General features: G+C 38.5%; 1 protein-coding gene across 1 annotated transcript in view; it reads right to left on the reverse strand.

The window, feature by feature from the left end:
• Positions 1-26,460, reverse strand: part of SHC3 (SHC adaptor protein 3) — a gene marked incomplete at both ends in the record, with an annotated part of 51,582 nt that overhangs the window by 10,527 nt on the left and 14,595 nt on the right. The window contains 5 exons of the mRNA XM_082302194.1: positions 2,562-2,613; positions 6,759-6,812; positions 9,968-10,087; positions 12,781-12,844; positions 25,080-25,150. Coding sequence (XP_082158320.1) covers positions 2,562-2,613; positions 6,759-6,812; positions 9,968-10,087; positions 12,781-12,844; positions 25,080-25,150 — 361 coding nt within the window. The remainder of the gene's footprint in view (positions 1-2,561; positions 2,614-6,758; positions 6,813-9,967; positions 10,088-12,780; positions 12,845-25,079; positions 25,151-26,460) is intronic.

Here is a 26,460-nt window from a genome sequence, read left to right on the forward strand (position 1 = left end):
CAGTCACAGTACTAAACAGATACAGTGGTGTTCTCTTCTCACCTTAGAGCATCTACTGTGCCAACCAGGAAGCTGAAATGTCTTGTCCAGGGAAAATGCCCTTAGCTACATGTTGAAAGCGGATTCAGCAGACAAAACAGGACCTCCATGTGTCCAAAGACAGAGGCAGACATCCCTGACTAGCAGTGAGACGTTTGTTTTGACGCCCTCCACAACACTGCTATTGGCATTGAAAATTTAGCCTCAATGGAAGGTGCAGTAAATGTGGACCAAAAGTAGTTAGGCCAAACAAAGCTAAAATGTTTGCACCCTATAACTAGAGTGAGAATTTAAAGAGGTGACACTGCTCACTGCTAAACCTTTCTGGAGCTGAAATGAAGCATGAGTCACTAAGTAGTTTCAGTAGGTGACATAATGAGTAACCTGTTTCCTTGGATACGTGAATGGACTTTCAGCAGGTAGGAGATATACTTCTTGTAAAAGGATGAGAAGGTTTGGCTCACACAGAGATGATTTCTTGTGAATGTTACAGCAGAAAATAGACAGCCTTTAGCTTGCTAGACCCAGAATGCAAAGCACAAAGACAGCTTCTCCATCCTCGGGAAGAAATGAGTCTAACATGCAAGCTATACTACAGCACTGGCAGTGGGGTAGCGTCAGTAACAGCAGTCAATTTTTGCTAGATACAGATGTAAAGATAAATTCCCTTTTAAGGTAATTTGCAAACAACACAAAGAATGACAGAATGGCAAATGATGGTGAAAGATGGCAATTCAGGTCCCTTGGTAAATTAGACCCTTTAAAAAAAAATGTGTTTTAATACAGGTGACATACAAAGTCACCGATCTGCAAACCACTGATGTATACACACGAGTGGGGAAACCACGCATGGGAAAGCCGTAATGCAGAAGGCTTAAAGATCATAGCGTGAAGGAATTTCACATGAGGTAACAGTGCTTCACTGCAGCAAAGAGGCCTTAGGAGGAACCAGCTGACGATGAGGACAAAAGCAAGGAAAGTGCATTCTCTGCTATACTGGCAGCCCCTGTTATGCAGATATCATATACCTTTCTAAAACAGCTGCAGAAAAATGAAGAAAGGAGGTACAGAAATTATCTGAAAGATGGAGGATGTGCACTGCAGCTGGAACGCTGCAGAGTTCAATCTGTCAATCTTTTCATAAAGAAAACTAAGAAGTTACTTGACCTAAATACACCAAAGGAAGACAACGATATCAGGTGCTCAGATGACTCCCCAGTCTAGGATAGCCTAGCTCAACAAGGAGCAGTCACAGGAAGTTAGAGATAAACATATTCAGTGTAAGATGGAAGTAACTTAGTGCAGGAAGAACATAGTACAAAAGGAATATAGTATATAAAATCCACTCACACAGGGACAGAAAATGGAGCACAGGGCTCCTCCAAACCCTACAGAGCAAATATCTGGTGTACAATGCTAGTCCCTAGTCAATGGACCGAGATCTCTCAGAACAACTAAATCAGTCTTGGATTTAGCAAAAGGGTACTGCTAAAGCAGGTGGGGTGGAGAGCAGCTCTGCACCATGCATCCTGTAGTCTGACACTGGAACTTCTCTGACAGGCGACACATCAGGCTGTAACATAACAAGCATTGCAAAGAACTGGACTATTCCCTACCTCCCATTCCCCATAAATTTTCTAGGTGATATGCAGCATATTAGTATGCTTAGTGCAGGTATTATTTATGAACTAATATCCTCAAGCCTGGACATTTCTGCACATGGACATAGCAGATTCTTCAGGTATCATTAAAGATGACTACATATAGAAGCTATTGAATTAGTTGTGCCAATGGTAAGGTGGGCAGCTGAGGGTCTGCAGGATTGGCATTTTGGAGTTAAAAGTGTTTGAATTCTCCAGAAATCCTGTTGGAAGTACTTAATGTCATTTTTTTGGAGCTCATCTGTTCTTGTCTATGATCTATGAATAGTACACAACAAAATACTTTGTATCGTGCATTAAGACCTAGTGAACAAGATCAACCTGTCCCTGACTGATAGCTACTAAAGCAATACAACCTTGAAGAAAACTTCATCGAAAAAGAGAATTATGGCAAGCTGGCTCAAAAGCTAGCTATTGGATAAAGAATCTGATTCTGCCAGGAAGAGTTAGGCATGTACTGAGAAGACCTAGCAGATTCAGCTGCCTCTTCAAATGACTTAATCAGAGGGCTGCTTAGCTCTTGCACAGTGATTGGGTGTAGGTAAGACTCGGCTGTTGCCTAGTAGCTCACACAGCCAAGTAAGGCAAGTGTTTGATTTAAGAGATGAAGAGAACCAAACTCATATTTGAGTATGAACGAGCATCAAGTATGAACTATTCCAAGCCTGTGAAACAAACTGCTGCTTCTTATTGCTGCACAATCTTTCCATGACTCTGTCAAAGGCAATCCTTAGATTGGGCTACATTTATGTTTTTTGGAGTGGAGGGTGGGGGAGGTGGGGGGTGGAATCTGACCTAAACCATGAATAATTTGTGTTTCTCAAAGGAAAAACAGACTTCAAATAGATATTTCTAACTTACCTCTACGATTAACAGGATCCTTAGCTACATATGCAATATAGTCTGAAGTATCCTGTCAAAAAATTAAGATATCTACAATGAATGCAAAAAAATATTTTCACTGGTTACAGCAAAAGATCACAGTCCAGAGTAAGTACAGTCCTGTGGGCAGAGCCCCAAATGACATATTTTGCTCTACAGTTGCATACTACTTAAACCTCATATAAATGTTTATGGGTTTTGGTACTGATTGCACCACTTTACCTTTTAGAGAATGTGATCTAATCCAGCAGAATTTTAAAATCTATTCTGTCTATTAAACAAACTCAACAGGATTTGGCTCAGGCCTCATTTAGGAGGGAGTAGAATTACAAGTCCTTATCTTCAAACTACCCAGAGATTTCGGTTCATAACATGAATAATCATCTGGTTCTGTGGCAGAAAGAGTGGGAGTAACGGTGCTGCTCCCAGAAATACTGAGCAATGGCATTTATTCATGTGTGACAAGCAGGTGTTTACTTTACTGACAGCAGTGCCATATGGCACAGAGGTGCTCAGCCCCTGCTTGGCTCTGACAAGCAGTATCCCAGGACACCCTCCGCCAGCCCTTAGGCTGCTACCTGCCACACCTGTTGCCACACGCCTGATGGATTTTCTGGCAAAAGCACATAGACATCTTCTTGGGGGATTTTTTTGCTTCCTCTCCTGCCGCCCTTATGCTCCTGTGCACAAGTGGTGCAGACTTCTATCATTATGCAGACGAAACAGAAAGGCCTGTGTTTCTGGGAAACACTCAGGCCTGCTGATATATCTGAAAAATGCCATATTGCCTTGATGGAATCAGGAAGTCCTGGTTAGATCTGGTATTTCCTGACATGCCTGGCTAGTCTGGTACAACTAAACACAAGGGATATACAGGATACATTACAGCTGGCTGTGTAAATCTACCCAACGCCTTTTCAGGGGACTGACCCAAGACCTTTCCCAATTATGCCAAGATCTAATGTCATAATGAACATCACTCTTCAGTTAAAAGATAGACTTCTTCAGCACAGCTTTTTCTAGTGCAAGCACACACCACCACCACCCACCCAAAACAAGTCACTGTACCAAATGTCTGTACCATTTCCTTCCTAAGGAGAGAGCAAGGGAAATGACGAAGCACAGTCTTGGTTCTGGTGACAGATGTGTAACCATATCATTTAATGCATTGTTGGAAGGCACTCAGACACAGCAGCAGTGAGGTTGGTCTGTTAAAAAAGCGTTGCCCTACCATTTTGTCTAGTAATTTCTCACACATCCTGTGGCACAGGGTCTGGGCAGTGACTACAGTGGAATAAAGGATTCATATCAACAAGCAAGGGGAAAACAAAAGTGACTATGTCTATAGTAGCAAATAATACAGAGCTCTTGTCTCTCTGTGCTGTTTTCTCACAGCATGCCCTGAAACTCTGAGGGACCAGCACACGCTTAGCATCAACCCCAAGAGACGACTATGAGGGAAGAGAGGGAATGTGTTGGTGCAAATTGCACTATGTTATTTATTTCAGGGCTAGAAAGGCTAGAAAATGGGCCACAGATCAATTCATTTACTACTTCAGGCATAGTTAATGGATACCTTTATGCCTGAGTAAATCATAGATCTATCTCATAGCTAGCGTGGGTGTGACAGTCTGAGACCACCTACTCCTTATTTCGTCCAAAGCTCTGCGATTGAAGCTGACTATAACAAACCATGAAGCACCTAAGGTGGGCACTTTTCACCATGGCTCAGTTAGAAGACCCCCATCCAAAGACTATACAGGATTGGCTGATGCAGCAAAGTGATACTTGACATTCAAGGACTGAAAACAAGCATGAATAAACTATAATTTTCAACCTAAAGACATTGCATTGTGGTGTTAAAATTTGGAGGTATGGCTGAAGCTGAAAAACTACTGCCTTCAGGGACCTCTGAGAGACCTGCCTTATTAGATTTTATGAGATCCTCTGCCCCAAAATTTCTGCAGATATCTTCAAAAACACGTCTTGTCTGGCAGCCTGGAAACAGCCACCTGAAATTACTATGGAGCAAAATTGCTTAGTGTATCATAAGGAGGGGCTGAAGAGAGCTAAAGTGGATTGAGAACACAGTCTTGGAAGTGAACTAAAAATGGTTCTGAAATGGTGTATAGAAGGATTTGGTATGGAGATTCTTAAGCTGTTCTCCAAACCTGTGGAACAATTCTCCAGGGGTTATATTTTGAATAATACAATTAATGGTAATGGAGTGTGAGGAAGGTTATAAAGCTAATTGCTCTCACAAATGGGAGGCAAATATCCAGAGCGGGAAGGTTGATGGGGTAGAGAAGTGAGAGCAGTCTCACTTCCTAATAAACCAAACTCCAAAATTACTTCAAAACAAGGGAATCACTTACTGAAGAAGCATGGGCACAGATAAAATTTTCTAGGTCACTATGGCCTTTCTCCAACCAGTTTAAAACACATATAAGGAGATAAACTTATGGTCTGGAGCCCAGCTGTGGCTGGGAGACACAGTTTGCTGGTGGCAGTCCTCCACCAAGTGGAAATCACTTGAAAGTTATGAAAGTTATGAAAGTTATATCCAGGAGGCCCTCTGATGAGTAAATAAAGCCGCAACCTAAATCACATCCTTGCATTTTATCATCTTCTATGTGCACCCAGGACAAAGAACTACCTGTTTTATGCACAAGCTTTTGATTTAAAGTTGGTCCTTACTAGACCACGGAGATAAGCTTGTAGAACAACATTAGATCCTCATAAATACCTTCTTCCTCCCAGCTCCAGAATGAATTCATGCAGTAGTCTTATTGGGGACACAAACTTACAATTTCACTGTATCTTGTAGGCTCCCTTGCACCATGCAATTTTATTTCTCTGGTAGCTCACTGACTCAGTAGCGAGATTTTTCTCTCTCTAAAACATTTGGAAGAGCTTGTTTACTCCAAATCCAGAACTCCACTGCTGTTCCTCTCCTCTTTCCTGGTAAATCATTTCATCAGTGGGCAGTGTGAAATGGTGTTTCCAGGACTTAGCATTTGGGATGGCAGATGGGCAGCAAAGAATCTTCTTATGGAGGCAGGGAACTGTGCTAATCACTCCTCTGCCCACTTCAAGAATTGTTCATTTACAGCATCCATTGCAATCTGTTGTATTTCAAAGCTGCTGTTGATCCATTTTTTGTTCCCCAAATTATTGTGATATTGTGTCCTTTTCCCTTCTGTAATCGTACTGAGCTCAGCAAAGCTATACTAAGACTGAAATTCATCTTTATGTTTTCTGACAATAGCAAAACGAACAGAGAAAGCACCAAGCATCTTCACCTTAACAGAGTTGAACTGAGAGGCACAAAGCAGGCTAGAAATTGCCTTACCTCTAGAACATGACTGATACATGACAGATAATCATATGATGAAGAAAAAGGTACTCATTCAATTAATCTAAGTTTAAAAGCTTTCAAACCTCTAGGGTAAGAGGTGAGCACTGTCACTAATTTATAATTTTCCCCTTGCTTCCTGAGTGACAAATACATTTTAAGCCCATTTATTAATATACCTTTGGATGAACAGCTTATAAAAATAAGGAAAAGCACAATAAGCAGGAATCTGCCCTTTGATCTAAATGAATCAAATTTGTAGGTGTATCTAAAAGCTTTGCAAAACAAGAGAGGAAGATCTGTGCTTTTCCTGAAAGCCTGTCTTCAAGCTGCATGAGAGCATCAAATATACCTGCAGGCAGAATTTAGCAGAGTCTTCTCAATGCACACTTACGCTTGTGAAGAAGAAAAATAAAAAACCAAGCATGCATTACAATAAATATTATAAATATAACTGCAACATATTCTATTACTGTAAAAAGTGCAAGATGAGAAACAGTCAGGATAAAAATCCATGCAACGCCCATATGACTATACTACATTACTCTGAAAAAGGAAGCCCTGCTTACCAGTTATTATGTGAATGCTTATAGTCCCCTGATCCTTTTTGTTTCAGTCATTCAAAGGGGAGGATCTATGAACGCTTGTCAGGCGCTCCCCTCAAAGAGAACTTGATGGCAACAATCAAGAAAAATTTATGAAAGAAGAAACAGGAGCTACTGTGGTTATATTTTTCTGTTAGTAAGATATGCACTAAATTTTATCACACAGTCCTCATAAAGCAGTATCTATGTGGGAGAAGGCTTTAGAGAAATGCTTACCGGATCACCTCCAGACGCAAAGGAGATGGATTGCATATGGTGATTTGCTATGATCTGTATGGATCAAAAAGAATAAGTGTGAGTCAGATCCTTTTCTTACAGTTTGCAATTTTGATTTCTTTTTTTGCTTGTATGCTGGTGAAAATCCAAAATCAAGATCAAAATTACCTACAAGGACTTAAAAGAGTAGAAAGATAATATAAACAAACTTTAGGATGAATGTATCTATTCTGCTGTTTTTAGAAATGTACCAGGACACTGTAAAACTGCTAAACATGCTCAGAACTCCAGTAAATCAAACAGACCTGTCAGGGAGTATCTTTGGAGAAATTCTAATCTGCTAAAACTCACTTTCTTTATTACAGATAATGATAAATGAAACAAAAGGTCCTATTCATCAAACCATTTTTCTGCTGATGCCACTCTGGTGAAATCAATGAAACCATGCCAACCTGTACACCAGCTAAGGCTCCTAACATTGCATCCAACATCTACTGTCATTTTATGTTTCAAACATCAACATGTTTGCAATATACAAACAGAATTGTGAATCTAGCTGCAGTGTAGCATTGTGGACAAATTCACAGGCACACTCCAGGGCATTTGAAATTCAAATTGCTTATGTACAATTTGAACTAATATGATATTTCTCTGGGAAGAGACAAATTGTCCTGAACCTCTAATAAAAGCAGAACATCTCTGCTATTCTGAGAATTAACTTACGGAATTTTTTAATAATGAAATCATGTAACAACCAAGAAAGAAAATATCATTTGAAAGAAATTTTCACTTGATATTTGAGTCACAAAAGCCATGCCAAGGAATTCATCTGGGTTGGGACAGGCCCCTGTTTAGTGCCTAGTGACAACAGAATTAGGATCTTAATTCCTCAGTTTGGAGAGGGAACCATATACAAAAAATCATTATGGAAAAAACAAAATAGGCTAGAAAGATATTCTCTGGGCTGTTTCCTCTAATCTGCTTCTTAAAGACCTGAACTATCAACTACCTTCCTTGTAAAGAAAAAAGTCTGACAGGACTTTCTCTGTATCTTGCTGCTTTGCTAAGTCAGAAAGAGCTGATTACTATTTGTAGTGTTTCTTTTGTATAAAGAGCCCTTCATTTCCAAAAGCCCTGCTTGTCCCACAACAGCCTCTGAAGATGTGGTTAGTTTTTAAGTGTTCACTGGTGAATTAGTGTTCTGTTACTCATCAGTGACAATTTCCTTCTGTTTTTCCCATAAAGATAAAGTAACAGTAGAGTATATGCAATATAGAATACATATAGCATGTAGAATAGCCTAACAATAGAACTGATGTTCTATTTCATATTACCACTGTCTTGACTTATGCAAAGGACCCAATCTTTTACTTCAGCATCATATAAAAGAAAAATTATTTCAGATTGTCACTAAACTAACTTTTTCCAAATTTTAAGAAAGCTGAAAAGTGCTTGAAACCATTTTTTCAAGTCAGGGTTTTTATTGTTTTAACTCCACAGCTTATTTGGTTTAGCTTAGTTTGAGGTAGGGGTATTCCCCACTTCACTTCTGCCAATACCAAAATACTGAAAAGAGACACAGCAAATTACCAATGCCTTGCATTGCTCAAAATAAAATAATTCACTAATTTTGGCATATAGTTTAGAAACCTTTCAATCTATGCCAACTTGCATTTTAAAGAAATAAACAAAACAAAATCGTCTACCACTCATCCCTGCTTAATATGTTCACAAAACTGTTCTGCAGGGGTACGTGCAGTTACTTTCCTTCCACCACAAGGGCCAACAACACTGTTTGTCTTTTCTTCCAGATCTGCTGGGAAAAAGAGGCTAATAAAAGTTTGCAGCCATCTTCCTGCTGGGGGCCTCAAAGGGCAAAGCTGCTGGGCCGTGCTCATCTGCAAATCAAATCCTCGGCATAAACAAGAAACAGGGGCGGCCACAGCCAGACTAGGGAGCTCTGAGAAACCAGACATTTCCCAGGCCTGCAGCACCCAGAAGAATCTGCCTCAAAAAGAATGATATGAGAGAAAGATCAACAGTTTTGTCAACTCAGAGAAAAGGCAAAACATGTGGGGGATGACTCTTCTCTGGAATAAATCAGTTTAACTACATTTTTGCCCTAGTATTGGTTGACTACAAGGTGACTTTCAGAATTTGGCACTTTCCTAGCAGACCTAATTAACATCAAGTGCTTATGCTTCTGATGGGGGGTAACTGTCCTTATGAAAAGCACTGCTGTGTATATTCCATAGTAAAGCTACAAACTACTGCAGCCCGTCATAGCACTCCTCCCACAGTCTCAGTGCTCACTGCAGAAGATTTCTAAAAAAGGGTAAGATAAGGATAAATAAGGATAATGTTTTCTAAATAAGGATAAGAATGAAGCTATACAAATGAAAACATAGTAATAAACAGCAAGCTTTTTCTTAGTATATATATCTTTTCTTGTTTTTTAACCCTGAGGCTCCAAAGGACAATAGGAATTTTACTTTTTCCTCTCTGGCTGTATCTGGGCAGAAAGTTGCGTGCCTCAACGCAGTATGTGGTTCACAGCAAATAGCACAGCAGTGACTACGCATGTCTGTCTGCTTCCTCTTTATATATACCCTGAGCAAGGATTTTTCTCGTCTCATACATCATTCACAAACCACTGCAGTGATTCCCCAAAGTCTGTCTATACCTTCAACACAGAGAAGAAGAAACGAGTTACTTTAAAAATGCTGCCCTGTCTCTCTAAAAGACTGGCCTTTCACTGCACTGCAAAATCCCTGAGGCTGTATTTTTTAGCCGTGCCTCAGGAATAGTTTGCCCTTTAAGACTCCATATGGGAAGAAAACAACAAAATTGGGGATGTACATTCAGTATTTTAGTTTTTACTCCAAGCACATCCCTTTTACCACTCTGAAAGTTTGTAATCTTATTCAGTAAGAACTCTCATGACCAGAAAATGGTATCTCACATCATAGGTCTTTTAAGAGCAAAACCAATCTACCTGAAACATGGCATGAAGAAAATAATTCATCAAAGTTGTTTTGATTAGTGAATTTATCTGACTTCCACTCTGATTTATATTTTGGGTTCATTCATTTTATGATATTATTGAGGAATAATGACTTTGAGCAACTGAGTATTTGGCAGACAGCAAATAATTGTGCAGCAGGCTGTTCATCAAAAGCCTCACAAATTAATACAGAAGTTACACTCACCTGTTTTGTATCTGGATTCATTAGATTTAAGCTGCTGGTGGAGATATTCAACATTATGCTCATTCCTGCAAACTGAAGATTGCTCTTTCCCAAGATGCTAGAAAGGACTTTGCTTGGTGGCTGTGAGGAGGGGGGGAAAAAGCAGATTTTTGTTCTCTGTTTTTTTTTAATGACCTTCATTGTATGCAGGGTTAGTGGTGATCTTAAAGGCTTCTCAAAAGTTTATCACTTTTCAAAGATCATTTAATTGCAACAGCTGTTTTCCTCTGGAAATTATTTCTCTCTCTATTTATACTACTACTAACTACTACTACTACTACTACTACAATAATAATAATAATAATGTAGTACTAGTAGTTGTAGTAGTAGTAGTAGTAGTAGTAGTAGTAGTAGTAGTGATACTAGCCAAGCAGTTACTCATCTACCCTTGACCAAAAATACAGGGGTTTTGTGAGACAGCAAGGTCTCGTCTTCACCAAGGGACCAAGTAAGCTGCCTAAGATGAATGCCTTCAGTCAATATCTTAAAATGACAATGTTCTTATTCTGTAAAAATAGCTTCAACTCTCAAAAAGAAATCTGTTGTTTGCTTTACATCTACCAACTGTTCTACCCCCTTGCCACATGGAAAGTGGGACTGTAGTGATACTGGGATGCTCACAAAATGGGATATGGAGTGTTATGTGCTAGATGACCTCTAAAGGTCCCTTCCAACCCAAACCATTCTGTGACTTTGCTTGCAGACTTAACAGTAGATAAAAGCCAGATACAGATGAAATAAAACCTCTCTATGCTGGGGTACAACATGCATCTAAAGATTCTCAGAGAATAAGTCTAAGAATGTAATACAGGGAATGTAATAATATTGATTAAGTTTTGTAGGCATTTCACCATCTTTGGGGAGGTTTTTTGCAATAGATGTTATGCTGTCAAAGCAAAATTCACAAACTTCTCTCCTTTGACAACTATGGGGAGCAACATAGCTGCATGAGAGCAGCCTCATTCAAGTAACCAAAGCCTGTAAAAAATCAGACTGCCCAGCAGTAACAGACCAAGTCCTTCCACTTGCTCTACTTTCACTGATGAATATTGATACTGGTCATTAGGACATAAAAGCAAAACTGTGACTGGAGGCAGTGTTCTTCTGCCACTATATTTGCATTTGTCCTAAGCTGCCTGCAAGCTTACATAGTTTTGTTCGTAGCAGGATGGACACACCTGAGCTTCTGTAGCCCTGAAATTTTACATACTTTCAATTTTAGTTTCTTTTCCTTCTGATTAACTCATTAAAAATACACTACCTACATACTGCTCCTGTGTAACCTGTGCTGCACTATTTCAACCATGTCATGTTACAGAGCTAGTCCTTCATTAACTTTGCAATAAAACAAACTCTTTTGAATATTCTTGTATCTCTTTCCTTAATCCGTCATGATTCCCAGGTCATGCCTAAGGATCACCTATCCACAGTGTGGGTAAAGTGTGAAAACTTGGCTTCAGGAAGTACATATCACCTTAACCAAATTCATATGCCACTACTGGCAGAAACATGATGAATATACATACCAGAGACATGTCTTTCACATTTATCTGAAGTTCTGTTGCTATGTCTTTTCAATAACTGATAAGCAACATTACTTGTAAAACCTGTAATGCAGCACGGTGTGTCACTAGGCACTTGGAACTCTGTTTAACTTATTTTTCCAACTATATTTTGTGTCATTTTGCTATCCAAGAAGAAAGATACTTTCGTCTTTACTTTCAGATTTAAAATGAAAAGCCAGAGAACCAAGAAAAGCCAATGAGATAAATTTGGTGGTGGTGAAACCATAACCTTAATTTCTGAGTCAATTTCCCATGACACCGTGACACATGTGTCACATATGATTGATTTTACCAAGGGATGATTCTCCATAGCAAACAAGCGGCATTTCATCCCATCCCTTTTTGCTGAGATTCTGCCTAGATGGTGGAGCAGCTGGGGAGGCAGGCAGACCTTTCCCTTCACCTGCCCATTCTCCTCCCATGCCTAAGAACACACACGAGGCCTATAATTAACTACTTTCTATGCTTCTTCCCTTAGAGACAGCATTACATCCCAGCTTTGCCAGCAGGCCTCTGGAAGAGACTCTTGAGAGCCATCAGTGCCGGAGCTGAGCCAAGGCTTCCTCCTCTCCCTGTCTGAAGCCTCTAACTCCCAGCACACAAACAAAAATAAAAGCATGGTAACAAAATGTCAGGTACACAGTGGACTCACCATCAGCGCTGGGCACTGAGCATCAGCCACAGGTATTTACGGAAAGAACACAGGGAACAAAGGATCACCTCATATGCTATTTCCATTTCCAGAAATCAGTGATTACCAAACTCATTAAATGTCATCAGTAGATTTATGCTTCAATAACAAATCTAGTCACTCTCAAAACTATATATGTTTTGGGCTTCTGCGGTATCTTCCAGCACCTATTTTCATAATTTAGTTATGCATTTTACGAAAAGGCATCCCATTTTTGTTTTAACTCTTCCACTTTCAATCTACAAAAGAAATAAAATAAAAGGAGGAGATTTCTACGGAAGGAGCATAAAGGCACAGCCTTCATCCTGGATGTATTTATACTTCCAGATGCCAAGAAAAGCAGATCCTGACCAAGAGGGCAAGCAACAATATACAGTGGGTGAAAACAGCCAATACTTTAAATGATTAATCATCTGCAGTTCTCAAAGCTGCCTTAAAGTCACCTGCCTGCTGTGCCTGGTCTCCACTGTGCTGAACACAGAAAATACAGTCAACTGCACTACAAGAGAAAAAAATACCTTTCGTTTCTTGAAGGCTCTTTTGGCACCAGGCATGGCTTCACAAACACGACTGATTGCTTCCCTGAAGAGACAGAAAAAAGCTTTATGGCAAAAGAATGTGTGGGTTTCTTCATTATGCTTGAAATGCACTGGAAAGAACAACTTCGACTGTATTTCTGTTCACAAGTGAGGACAGCTAGCAGGTCAGTTAGCTTTGTTCTAAAAAAGAAAATGTTTCCTCACACTATTAAAAAGACCTTTTCTCACTGTAAATTAGCATATTGCTCTTAATACCATCCTTCAAGTCTCACTTTTGTACACTGCTTAACATCTTCTTTTTGAAAAAAATGTTTATTTTAATAAGAGAGTTAGAAATCATAATTTTTCTTACTACTATACTATGCACTTTTCCAGTGAGAGCAAAACCACCAGGCTTTAGATAGTATCAGAACCCAAAATATTCCTGGTAATATGTCCATTCTATACAGTACATGAGATGTACAACATTTTAATTGATACTAGTTCAATACAATCTGAGTAATTTATTAGTGGCCTTATGTTTACATTATAAAGAAAATTAATGCCATCAACTTTTTGCTTCAATTTTTTAATATTGCTTCATTTTTCCCATTGCACTCAGGTCGACTGAAAGAAATGTATGTCCAATACTGATCTGAATCCATACCCTTTCATAGAAGAGTAACTGCACACCACAAAAACTCTTGAAATCATACTGCTTCAAACAAATCTTATAGTTCCTTTCAGTATTTAGCAACTTATTATCTGAATAGTCAGTCTGGTCAGTGTTTAGAATTTGCTGCTGTACACACAGACCTTGTTCTGACCACCAGGTACAAGGCTTTAATAGGCTTGTCCCCCTGATACCGCAAGACAGAATGGCTTCACAGGAATGAGCAAAGGTGACTCCAAACCTTATTTAACTATTTTTAATATGTATTAAGACTAACAACACATTATATTTAGAGCCAAAACCATGAAAATAACACATATTTTATGCAAAAACCCCCTCCAAAACTGCAAACCAAACCAACCAACCAAAAAAACCCCAACCCAAACTAGAAAACAACAGAATGGGAGACAATGAACTACAAGCTAAAGAATAGTCAAAATAATCAAAACCTTGAAACAGCATCTGGATAAAGACATAAATGATTTTAACTTTGTGCCATATGCAGTGTATTTCAACTATGCACAGGATCAACAGGTGAGTCAGGAGAACAATGTCATACACTTATAGCAGCATTCAATTCATAACGACTCAGCAAGCGCTACAGATTGTATCAGGCGGCAATCAGTAATTGCTATATCATTATGCCTTGTGAGCTTTTAGCTAGGATCCAGTCCAAAGTTTGAATCACCTGAGAGAATCACATTTTATTGGTTTGGGGAAGTGGGTGTTTGTGGGAATGGAACATGCCTTGAAGCAGGTTTACAGTCCTGCCATTCTGAAGAAGTGTGAGGTTTATAGCAAGAGATGCTATAAAGATGCATCTCTTGCTATAAATGGTTAAAAAATCTTTTTTAAGATGGTTAAAAAAAAAATCTTTCAAGCACATTATCTTCCTTAGGTCTAGAGGAGAGGTTGATTGTTCCATAACTTGTCTTATTCCCCCAACTACATCTGTTTATCTAATAAAATTGCCTCTCACTACAAATCCTGCCTTACATATGCACTCAGGCCATTATAGCTACAACTGCACCCCATTTCATGGTTCAGTGCTTGTACTTAGTTCCCACCTTTACCACAATTTCTTTTTACTCCAAACAAGCATTTTAAAGTAATTGCTAGATTTTCTTACAAAGCAAGTAAAAAGCAGTTGGTTTAAAAGAACAGGTCTGATGCATTTAGAAATAAAGCACAGCAAGCATCACACAGCGATCACCATGATACTGAGACATAGGTCACTCCTGAAAATGTAATCAGGGAAAAGTAAATAGTATACCTCTCAATAGAAAAATTCACCATAAATGCTTGTCTTTGACTCAAGAAAAACAAACAGACATCATCTTTTACAGAGTCAGCCTCCCTGGCTAATGAGCTAAAACTTGTTGTTTCCCATCTCTTTCTTCTGCTGAAGCAAACCATTTGGAGGTAATGGAATGGGAAGTCCAGGCCAGTGGCAGTCTCCAGCCCACTTCAGTCTTTCAGACCCATGCCTCTTGCTTCACCAGATATGTCTTTGTTTCCCAGGCATTTTGACTGCAAGCTGCTCTCAGAGAGACATCACCAACGCTTGTCTCATCTTTGTCTCTTCCAGTGCTCCAACTGGTGCATTGAGATACCTTGCAGGTTTTGCATCTCACAGGAAAGACTTGGATTTCAGAGATATATTCTTGAGACATAAATTAGTCTATGACTTCCTTTCTCTTCCTATTTGCCCCCATCATCTTCTCTCTCTAGTGGCAGCATGGAACTTATAGAAAGACAAGGGGATTTCCAGGCCACTGCACCCAAGAAAAAATGTGTGCAATCTTGTGATTTTTCTAGTGCAGGGTTGGGTTTTGTAGCAGTTTTGCTACTAGCTCTTCTATCTGCCAGCTCCTGATAAACAGACATTAAGTGTGTTACTCAATAGATCCATCTGACTCAAGGACCTTGTTGATCAAAACTGCCACTTGAGCATATGTGAGGAAACACACTAGCTGAAAAGGCTGAAGGCCAGGGCAAGACTTGGCAAGGCAGCCTTGACTACTCCTTGCACGCCCTGTCTTGGTAGAGCAGAGAAAGCACTGAGAGTGGAAAAGCTGGGCTACACATCCTCTCACTCAGTAAAAAAGCACTATACAATTTCCAGCTACCTGTCTTCCTTTTGGTAAAATATCTCAGTTTTACAGAACTCAGTGTTCCCAAAGGCTGTGGGAAGACTGGGACCCTTTGGGTTTTGAAACTCTGTGAATACTAAATGTATTCAAGCAACTGCAGAGTTAAAGTTAACAATGCTTTTAGTGAAAATGCTGGGAACTTCAGAAAACATATTCATAGAGCAATTCTGTGTAATCAAGGTCAGAGTGTCCTGGCAGCAACTCTTTGCGTGCCTGAAACAGAAGGCACAGTACTTTTCCTGTGTGGGAGTGAAGGAGTCTAAAAGCAGTATTTGAAAAAATAATAATAAAAAAAAGGACGACTGAACATCTGTCACTGCACTGATATGCATTTTATCCAAAGGCCACCAAGATGATTAGAGGGATGGAGCACCTTTCCTACGAGGACGGGCTGAGAGAATTGGGATTGTTCAGCCTTGAGAAGTGAAGGCTTTAAGGTGAACTAATGTGGGAGCCTACAACAAAGATGGAGAGAGATTTTTACAAGGGCATTTAGTGATAAGACAAGGAGGAATGGCTTCAAACTGAAAGGGTAGGTTTAGACAAGATGTTAGGAAGAAATTTTCCACTGTGAGGGAGGTGAGGCACTGGAACAGGTTTCCCAGAGAAACTGTGGGTGCCCCATCTCTGAAAGTGTTCAAGGCCAGGTTGGATGGGGCTCTGAGCAACCTGGTCCAGCGAAAGGCATCCCTGCCCTTGGCAGGGGGATTGGAACTCAATGGTCTTTAAAGTCCCTTCCAACCCAAACCATTCTATGATTCTATAATAGTTTCCAGATCACTCTGTTCAGAATACTCCAGATCATTTTGGGGGTGAGGTTGTGCACAGATAGCCTGGTGATGTGGAAAGACTGGCCTAAAGATTTTTTCCCAGCTTGCATTGCCAGGTAGCACAGGGCAGATGTAACCTTTTTTTTTTTTTGCAGCAAACCAAATTTGCAAATGTCTAAGCAGCACAAACACCTGAGTCACAAATCAAGCCCAGGAACAGGTATTGCTGGTAGGCTGCCATCACCTGACTTGTGCAAAGAAACACTCGCCTATGTAAGGCAAAAATAAAAGTTCTGTATATATCTGCATGGCTAAATATTGTGCAGTTTGGTAAAGTTGGATGTGACTACATTTGGTTCCTTTCCAACATGAAAATTATTTGACACAGACACATATTACACCTTTCTAAGCTACATCCTGCTTCATTAGCTAGGCTCAGATGAAAATCAGTGTAGAGTTATGCCGATCTCTTGTAAAATTAGTTACTGTGCTGTCTGCAGTAGGGACCACATGCTGAGCTCCAAATCTGTCCAAGAGTATTTTCTGCTTTGCAGATGGCCATACTGTGGAGTCATTTTCTTGGCACAAAACATGTTGCATATTTTGAATATAATTTCAGCATTCAAATGTATTCAGTAAAAAAATCACCAATATTCATTTTCTGAGACTGACCAACCCTTCTTTAAAGTGGCTTGACATCTGAGACAGAAAAAGGGACATTTTATATTGCCATTTAGTTCCATTAAAAAGGCTAATGCCCTGGTGTCATTCATAGCTTTAGTGATATTTTATTCTGTTACACAAAGTATAACAGGAAGCTCAAATGTGCTCCTCTAGGAAACATCATCATATGAAAATACTCTCCATTTTTTGATTGTGATGTTTTATTGTTCCTGTTCTTAATTAATAGGATTTAATTGATTAAACCCCAGAATTGCAGAACTCTTATTTCAGGGAAATAACAGATACATACAAAAACCACAGATTTTCTCAACATATTTGGAAAAAGTAAAGCCATCTCAAATAATGAGGTGAGAAAATGTGACTACTTTTTGTCTGAAATGCTTTGTGTAACAATATTTAAAACCTACTAATACTCTCTTGTTAAGATATTCTACTGTCCTGCAGTTCCCAAGTTTATATTTCCCCACCTCAAAAGCTTAGGACTACACAGGTTGAAAAACAGACATCAAAAGAAAGACTTTCTAAATGGAAGAATTGTTCAGAAGGCTCACAGTTATTTCTTAACCTTACTAAGTTCCTGTCAATTTTAGTAACTTTTAATCATTACCAAGTATTGTACCAGTATTTGCTGAGGAGAAACAAAGTCTGTACTAAATATAAAAATAACTTGCTTCTGAGAAAATAGAAAAAAAAAAAAAACAGAGACAAAAACCATATTTTTAGAAGTCTGTTTAATAATTGGAGTATTTTTTGTTCATTTGCAAAGGCAAATGAGCATGTGCTGTCTGAAGTAGCACTGGGGACATTCCCAACGTCTGAAGACTAAACCAGTATTTGATGGAAGATTGACCATGTCTGGAGGATGGAAGGCTGAAGCAGTAGCTCAGGAGAACAAATCGCAGGGTGTGGAGAGGAAGGGGAGGCTAACTCTGCGGCGGAGATGCACCTACTGCTTCAAATCCAGAGCACTGTGCAGCAGCACCCCTGAAGGGAATCCCCCACAGAATCTAGTGCAGAGAGACTGAGTGATGCCATTTGTCACCATCCTGACCGAAGTGAAGCCTGTCTTGATAGGAAGCCTGGAAGAAAACTTTTAAACTTGTGGAATAAGGTGACATCAAGCAGATGTGTCACACAAGCTGATGTCACTCGTAGATCAAGATGACAACTCTTCTTTTTCTTTTTGTCAGCTCTTCATTTTGTTTCTTCAAATGGAGTTTTCTCACATGTAGAAAATCTAAAAGCAGAAAATGAAAGGAAGCTGGCCAAATTAATTTTTGGTTTACTGAATAAACTTTATACACTCAAGTGGTTGGCTTTGGCAACTATTAGGCATAGAATACCACATGTCATTAGATGTGCAGTATGCAATGTATCTAATGATAGTTATTCCTATGCTCCTGCATCTTCAGTGTGAGATTTCCATTAATCTCCTAAGAGAAACAAATGCACCTCAAAAGACTCTTTTGCTTTTACTGGCAAAGAAACTTTTTATCCATTGGTATGCTCTGTTCTCTGTATTTATAGATGACCTAACCTTTTAAGGAATATTTGAGACAGCTTCTGTACAATTTGTACCTTCTTTCATAACATGCAAGTAAGTTTCAGAAAATCCAGTTTCATTCATCAGTAATGGAGCAGTCTACCTGATCTTGATGATTTCTTCCAACACAGTAGTTCTGAACAACGGTCTTACTTTAAGAAATGTAGAGTGAAACTTGTTTATCCTACCAGCACACCTCAGCTATATCTCTAAACTCTGCATGCATACACAGCTTTGATGAACATAAAGTAAGGGCATATAAAACCTTGGTGTTGAATGCACAGCTACAAAACCTTCCTTACAGACAACCCTCCAACTGTCAAGAATATGGTCAATGACACAAAAAAAAAATCTAAACTGAAATGTACTTTAAGTTTTAGATCTGCTAAGGAGCTAAATCCTTTAATTTCTTTTATGACCACCAGGCTTTTCTCCACTCAGCCTGGTCTCTAGCTATTTATCATAGTCCTGGTCAGAGAAATGGAGAGAGAGAAATTAAAACTGTTTTCTCTTGCTAAATCCATTGCTAGGATCATAGTAATCTCCAAACTGGGTCCAGCCTCAGATCATTCACTAAAGTATTTTCTCTCTCAAAGAGTAGATATTAGCAGATACTTCAAAGGCAGACACAAGAAACTTTACAAAAGTAAAGTGAAAACATTTCATCTAACAAATATTTTTCTCTAATGCCTAACTGGCTTCACATCCAAAGCAGGACTTTGGAGACAGGTATCTTACAAAAGCTCTGTATAAGACAGATGATACTTTATAAACATCTGAGCTGTGTTTGCCAAAAAGGACTATTCAGTGTTGATGAACTCTCTGGTGTGACTGGACATGTCATGCGAACAACACACAAATTCCTTATGCCATTGATTCTTTGGGAAATCAAGCTGCCAGGTGTTATTAGCAGAACTTGAGAGTGTCTCGGTTTCCAGGTTTCTGGGATTTGTTAGCTTTGCACTGCAGTTTGCATTTAAAACATGTTAAGGCCACTCTGCTTCAGGTCCTGCCTCTGCAGACTCATGTGGAGTCATCATCTTTGTGAAAGTCCAGGATACAACTATATCCCTAACATCTTGCCTGACTACTTGGCTTTCAACTTTCCACCTTCCCCATCCCCCAAGAGGCTCTTTGTTTTCTTACAAAGGCAAATGGAGTGGGGGAGATCAATTAATTGCTCCCACTCTGGCTTTGTATTACCATATATTAAGCAAATTATTCCAAATACTAGGTAACAATTTCCACACTAATACTACATTGAAAATGAAAGATTCCAGTCTTAGGCACACAAAACCCTATTTATTCTACTCCATTGCTGTGCTAATAACAGCTTAACTAGCAAATATAAATTATTCTCAAACTACCAGGCACTATAGCTGTCATTGCCCCACTCAGAGGTGCGCTATATGAACTATAAGGCTGTCTCCATCCACTTTTGAGACTCCTGCTTCCTGGTGAACTGAGCAGCAGCCAGCACCCCATGCTTCCCACAGCTTTAACTCTGAACTAACTGGGCACACCTCGTCCTGCATACAGCTGTGTATGCAAATTGCAAAAGGTCTATGTGTTCTGCCATCCTCCAAGCACCACCCCACATCCAGAGCTCACATGGAAGAAGGCAGAGAGAAAACACACTCACCTTCAAGCAACACAGCATGTTAAGGAGGATACCAAATACAGAATTCACTGCAGATAACAGATTACCTATCTGCATTCAAAAATCACAGGAGAAACATTCTTCCTTTCAATGTCTTCCACCCTTTTTTCAGTAATGCTTGCTGGCAATTAATTTCTGCAAACAATACAGATACAGGTGAAACAGTACATCAACTGAACTCATTCATATTGTTTAGCATTGGACACAAATACAGCTCTAAACTTTGGATTTCCACCATCTCTTCTCCAGGTATATTGGCACAAATGAATTTGTTTTAATAATTTTATTAATAAAGTTCAGGCCCCAAATTTGGAGAGGAATATTTTTCAAACTGTTCATCCCAATACAGTTGATGGAGACGACTGGGATCAGAGTTTGGATTTGGGTCCACTGCTGATATGAGGCATTTCAGTCCTCTGACCTATTGCTATTAAAACAGCATGCAACATATGTTTTACTCAGCATGGGGAGGTGTGACTTTATGATGCTGCATGCAATAAATTGATGGCACTCAATTAAATGCCAATGAACATGCATCCTTGTAGTTCAGACCTGGATGTACAACAAACAGTGCATGCAACATCGAATTCCAACAAGTGCGTAAGTCACTCATGCATACAACACAAAAGTGAGGACTCATTATTCTACAGCAGCTTTAACAATAAGCATACAAACATTTTACATGAACTGCAAACACTGCACATGTTGCAAAAGAATTTTACCTGATTTTTAACTTATTTTTTTTATAAAAAGCCGAAAGGCACAAAGGGCCTGGCCACAGAAGCTTAAGAGTGGCCCCTTTCTATGACGATGATGGTAGGTTTCGGATGAACTTTAACCAGTTGCCACCAGCGGTTAGCTCAGTAGTCTTGTGCTAGTCCTCCTGTTCCTCCACTATGTTGAAAATTAAATGCTTTTGTTTGTCTTGCTGCCCAAGAAAGTCATCTTGACTTCACATGTGTTACAAGAATTATCACTGGGTAATTAAAGATGCAACACGTGGATTTAGCTGGCTTTCATTTATCATTATGTGTAACGGCTGACCGTTGTCTGGCGCATCCATTTATTTGCTCAAGAATTCACATGACATTACATTCATTACAGGAAAGAATAAATGCAATACAAGTGATGAATCTAGTTCCTCTATTTCTCCTGTAGTGAGAGAACATTGTGACTTCAAATGTGGAATGATAAAGGCAAAAAACTGTTAGAAATTGTAAATAACTGTTCATTTTTCCTCAAACTCAAAATTAGGACAGTAATACCAGTGCAAGGCACCACCAAGGTTATTCAGATCTGATGAAGAGCATGCCAAGTAAAGTGTTTGCTCACTGCTCTCACATGAAGATAAATGTATTACTGTAAGTTTTAACATTTTAATGTACAAAAAGTGAAAAGGCAAAACAAACACAAGTTACAGGATAGGATAGGTAAGACAGCATTAGATGGCACAAGTTGATATTTCACAGGACAGCTATAAGGAAGGAAAGACTGCTGACAGAACTATTTACTCTGGGGCTTTGATGCAGGTCCTGAAATTGAAGCCAAAGTTCTTCGTTTGTCAGATACGTCCATGCATGCACACTGATGTATATACTTTCCTAATGCATTGTAACAGCTGTGATTTTCAAAGCCATTCAAATTGTCTACACAACCTTTTCCCATGAATTTCTTATCTCTAATTCACCAGATAAGTGGAAATCTCAGTCCGATTTTTAAGTAATTTCTAAGTGCTCACTCAACAATTTAAGTGCCATTTACAAGCACTAATTCATTTAATCACAGAGTTGTCTGTGACTGGGATTAACAGTTTGTCTAAAATAATACCCACAGTTTTCAAGCAGAGCCAAAGACTACATGTCTTACCCTCCCATTACTGAGCCTCACAAGCTTTTTCTTCCAGGAATTGATGCTGCTTATTTTACTTTGGGGATTTGTTCATCCTCAAAGCTGACAGACACATAAAAGGACATGTGCAGTAACTGGAAGGCAGAAAAAAAGCAAATTTAGGATTCCTAATAACTGACTTCCTATGTTTAAGCTCTGCAACATGGAGAAAAAGTAAGGCTGAAAAAGGAGGCAGGGGTAGGCATGTGACACAGTGCTAGAAAGGGAGTAAGTGCTTTGTATGTGTCAAATATGATGTCTACTTATTAGGAAGAAATGCATCCAGGCTTCCACACTAAATCAAGAAACTTGACTCATTTTTTCTGTTTTTTAATCATACTTAGTAAATACTGCATAATGCCAGAAGTTAGAACAAGACAGATCACTTTCTTCTAAGACTGGTCTTGAAAGGTCTTGAAAAAATAACAGATCAAACAGGTGTGATGCATGCAGTAGGATCAATTTATAAAGTTGCAGGTCAGAAAGGGATCGCAGCTGCTGTGACACCTGTTTCTCTGGTTAGAGGAAACAGCACAGAGAAGTTTACACAGAGAAGCTTTTACTGTAGCTGTGGACCGAGGCTCCTTGCCTGATGTAGTCACAGCTAACACTACAGACCTAAGCCTTGGCCACACCACATCAGAAGCCATCAGGCTACCAGGACAGGTTTTTTTACTGCTGGAAAGCTGCAGAGAAGTCAGCGATGGACGTACCTAAAAATACATGTACGATGCAATAGATATAAATGTAACTTTCAGGTGCTTTTATTTTATTTGTAATCAAAGGTCTGCACAGGCCACTTGGTGCCAGCTGTCTTCTTAAGAGGGAATTGGTGCCTGTAATATCAGAACATCAGCCTTATTAATCCAGGGCATACCTTGAGGCGTATGTTATGTTTCTTAATACACACCAGAAAGTTAATTAGCATGTGTAAATTTTAGCAATTTCTTAATAATATTTTCTTAATAAACAATAGGCTTGCACATTAAATACTACATGACAAAGCATGTGAGTACTGAAAACCTAGGACATGACAAGGGGATTTCTAGAGCCAGATGAATTAATGAAATGCAGATTAAGATGCTAGGTCCTGATTCAAAAGCTACCTAAAACCCTAAATATCTTAGATCAGGAACTACATTACATAAATGATGAGATTTCATTGTTTTATGGTAAACAGAAAATCATGAATGCAAAATAAAAAAGCAAACCAGGAAGATAAGGCTTTCTGCTTGAAAAAAAAATACTTTGCTCTGGATATAATTACAGGAACATGGGATAACAAAATGATTTCATGTAGTGAAATATGCTATAACTTCAACAGAAAAAAAATGTAATGCCAAATTTGTTTCACAGTAAAAGCCAAGAAGATTTTTGGTTTTTTATTGGAGGAACTACAAGGCAAAGATATTTTGTTTGTGTAGACCATATTGCTTCAGATCACCAAATATGCTTATGCATTCATGTCTGAGTAGTGCCTTTAAGCTAGATAATGAGAAAAGTACAACACTATTCCAATGAAAGCATACAGTGAAGGAAACTGTGCAGAAAAATAAAGATTAATTCACTTCCAGATATAGAAAACAAACCAAATAATTACCACAACTGTTTCATAAGCCAGTATCACTGAACTTCCAAGTGGTAAACATAAATGTACCACCTGCATTGGAACTACAAGTCTGCTTTAGATATGAAATAATTTTGAAAGGTCACTGCTGAAATACATCAGAAATGTACATGCTACGTTTTAAAAAGTACAGCAGTAAAATTATCAAATGCCTCCATAGTCTACAATGCTTGAAAAACAGGATTCTGTCATTTACCTGTCCTTTTGCTTCTACGCCTCTCTTCAGTGCAGTATCTTCACAAATTAATGGTTAATTTTTTTGTGAGGACTTATATAGTCCAATTCAAAGCTGCTGTATGCAAGTGTAACTCAAAGTCAATGCATATGGACCATATGATTTCCATCCAAGCCTAAAACCAAGTGATTTTTCATATTTAATAACAGAAGTATTTAGCTGTTTATGACATGATAAATGGTTTATGACAGATTTATTTATTGTCAGCTGTAAGATGCCTCAAAGAGGTGAAATTCAAGCACTGTATTCAGTCATATCACTTTATATGTGTTTATCTGAAAAGTATTTCTTTATCATTTCAAATCCAGAATTTGAAGAAGTGGTCTCCAGTTGCTAGAAGACATCAGTGCTACATTCCTCTGAAATCAATGACTCAGCTTTTCAAGTGAAAATGCCTGCAAAACACCATTCCTATAGTTCTCAGAAAATATTCTTCATAGAAAAAAATGATTCATGGACACTTCTACTTCTTTAGTGTTGTACTTATGTACTGCTCTTACAAAAATACCATGACGAATTTAAAAGAATTGCCATAGGAATCTAATACAAGCTTATTGTTTCTTACATACAGTTTGAAAAAGAAACATTCTCTGGCTTTGTCTCTGGTATCATCATAGTGACACATTTTCATTTATATCCTTTGTGCAGATAGTTTGTTATCTGACAACTTTTCATAAGAAATTACTATAAAAACCCATAAAAATAAACTCCAAACCAGCTCCCTAGATTAATTTTGAGATCATAGATTTTAAGCATATTCTAATTCTCCCTGGCTTAAATGTCCTGAAATTGGTACCCAGATAAGTGCCTTACTTGGCATAACAAACGGCAAAAATTTTCTAAAGTAGTTCCTGGCATATCAAAAATCCAAAGAGAAAATATCTTTTAAGTCCTGTTGACACTGTATTAATACCATGTAAGGGATTTACCTGTAAAAGCAAAATTGAAAAGTGGACTTACTGTATCCAAAAATTCTTTACTGTGTGTTTTGCCATCTTTCTGGCCTTTCCACTCCGGGGACACAATTCAGAAGTTACTTTAAAAAACATAGTCGTACAAAGTCTTACCTTGCAACCTGCATTCTAGTACTGAAGTCAAGAGATCTCATTGACCGTAAGACTTCTATACACCCCAAGTACTGTAAGGAAAAAGAAACAGTTGGAAAATGTATTATAATTATGCTTGAGTTCTGGGAGAAAATGCAACTAACCATTAAAAGGCAATGTGCAATTATTATTTTTACATTTGATTTATCCTATGTCTAAATTTGCTATTGTATGTCACAGATTTGTTCCATAAACATTTTATTTTATTTGTCACATTTCATTCAACATATAATTTTATTTTTAACCTAGTCACTTTAATACACCCAATTTATAATGTGTTGACGTGCTTTTTTAGTTTTCTTCTGTCTTAATTGATCCATTTTAGATATAATCAAAGTAAAAAATAATCTTAATGAGAAAGGAAGTGTGGTAACGGAAATTCATCTAGGACAAACTTATTTAACAGGGAGAGAACTAAGTCTCATTAGAACAAAAAAGGCAAATTATAACAGGGAAAGCTGAAAAGAACACCAGCAACCAAATTCCTTAATAAACAGCTCAGGGATAGATGTGATTTAGTATTTTCATTTATTATAGTAGTAAAAAGATGGAAAATGCTAATCCAATATACTAATAACCCATGCTGGGAAATGGCTTTAACAGGGTCATTCAAGAAAGGAATGACATGAAGGTTAGCTAATATTAAGACAAGACCAGACTTTTTGACCCAGATTTCTGCCCAGCATCTCTGTGGGAAAAAGGGAGTACCATCATGAAAGATGTTAAAATTCAACAGTATCTATCACTGGGAGTGAGAAAAGCTCAAGTGAATCTTCTAGATTTGCTTCCAAAAGTGGGCATAACTTGCATACGCTAAAGTCTACAGGAGCTAAAGCTCTTATCAGATATTTGGATAGTGGCTTTGTACACACTGCCTCATGACTGGCATATCCCATGGCAGTGTCTTTGCGTGTAGGTTAAGTATTCAACCATACACTTGACATTTGACAGCCAAGGGAATTGGGGATGAGTCTTTACATCATGAGCCTAATAATGATGATCATGACGCTATTCTACCATTGTGTTTTTATATCAGCTCTTATATCAGTTTTGTATCAGTTTTTCTATATTTACAGCATAATGCAATCTATTTGGGTATGAAAATGGTGCAAAAATCAAGTGAGGCCACAATTTTTGGCTGTTTGAGAATTTTATTTTTGCTGAAAAAGTAATCTTTTAATTAGAGAATTACTGCATCAGTAACTATAATAACTACAATTTCAGAAAATATTTTCCATAGAAGCATGTATGTCATAAACTGTTTACAGGCTGAGGAAATACCTAGTTTGTTTTCACATATCCATTATTATTTCATTTATTTCTATCAAAGGCTATGAAGTCA

This window comes from Coloeus monedula, assembly GCF_965178545.1.
Source record: "Coloeus monedula genome assembly, chromosome: Z".
Taxonomy (NCBI): Eukaryota; Metazoa; Chordata; class Aves; order Passeriformes; family Corvidae; genus Coloeus; species Coloeus monedula.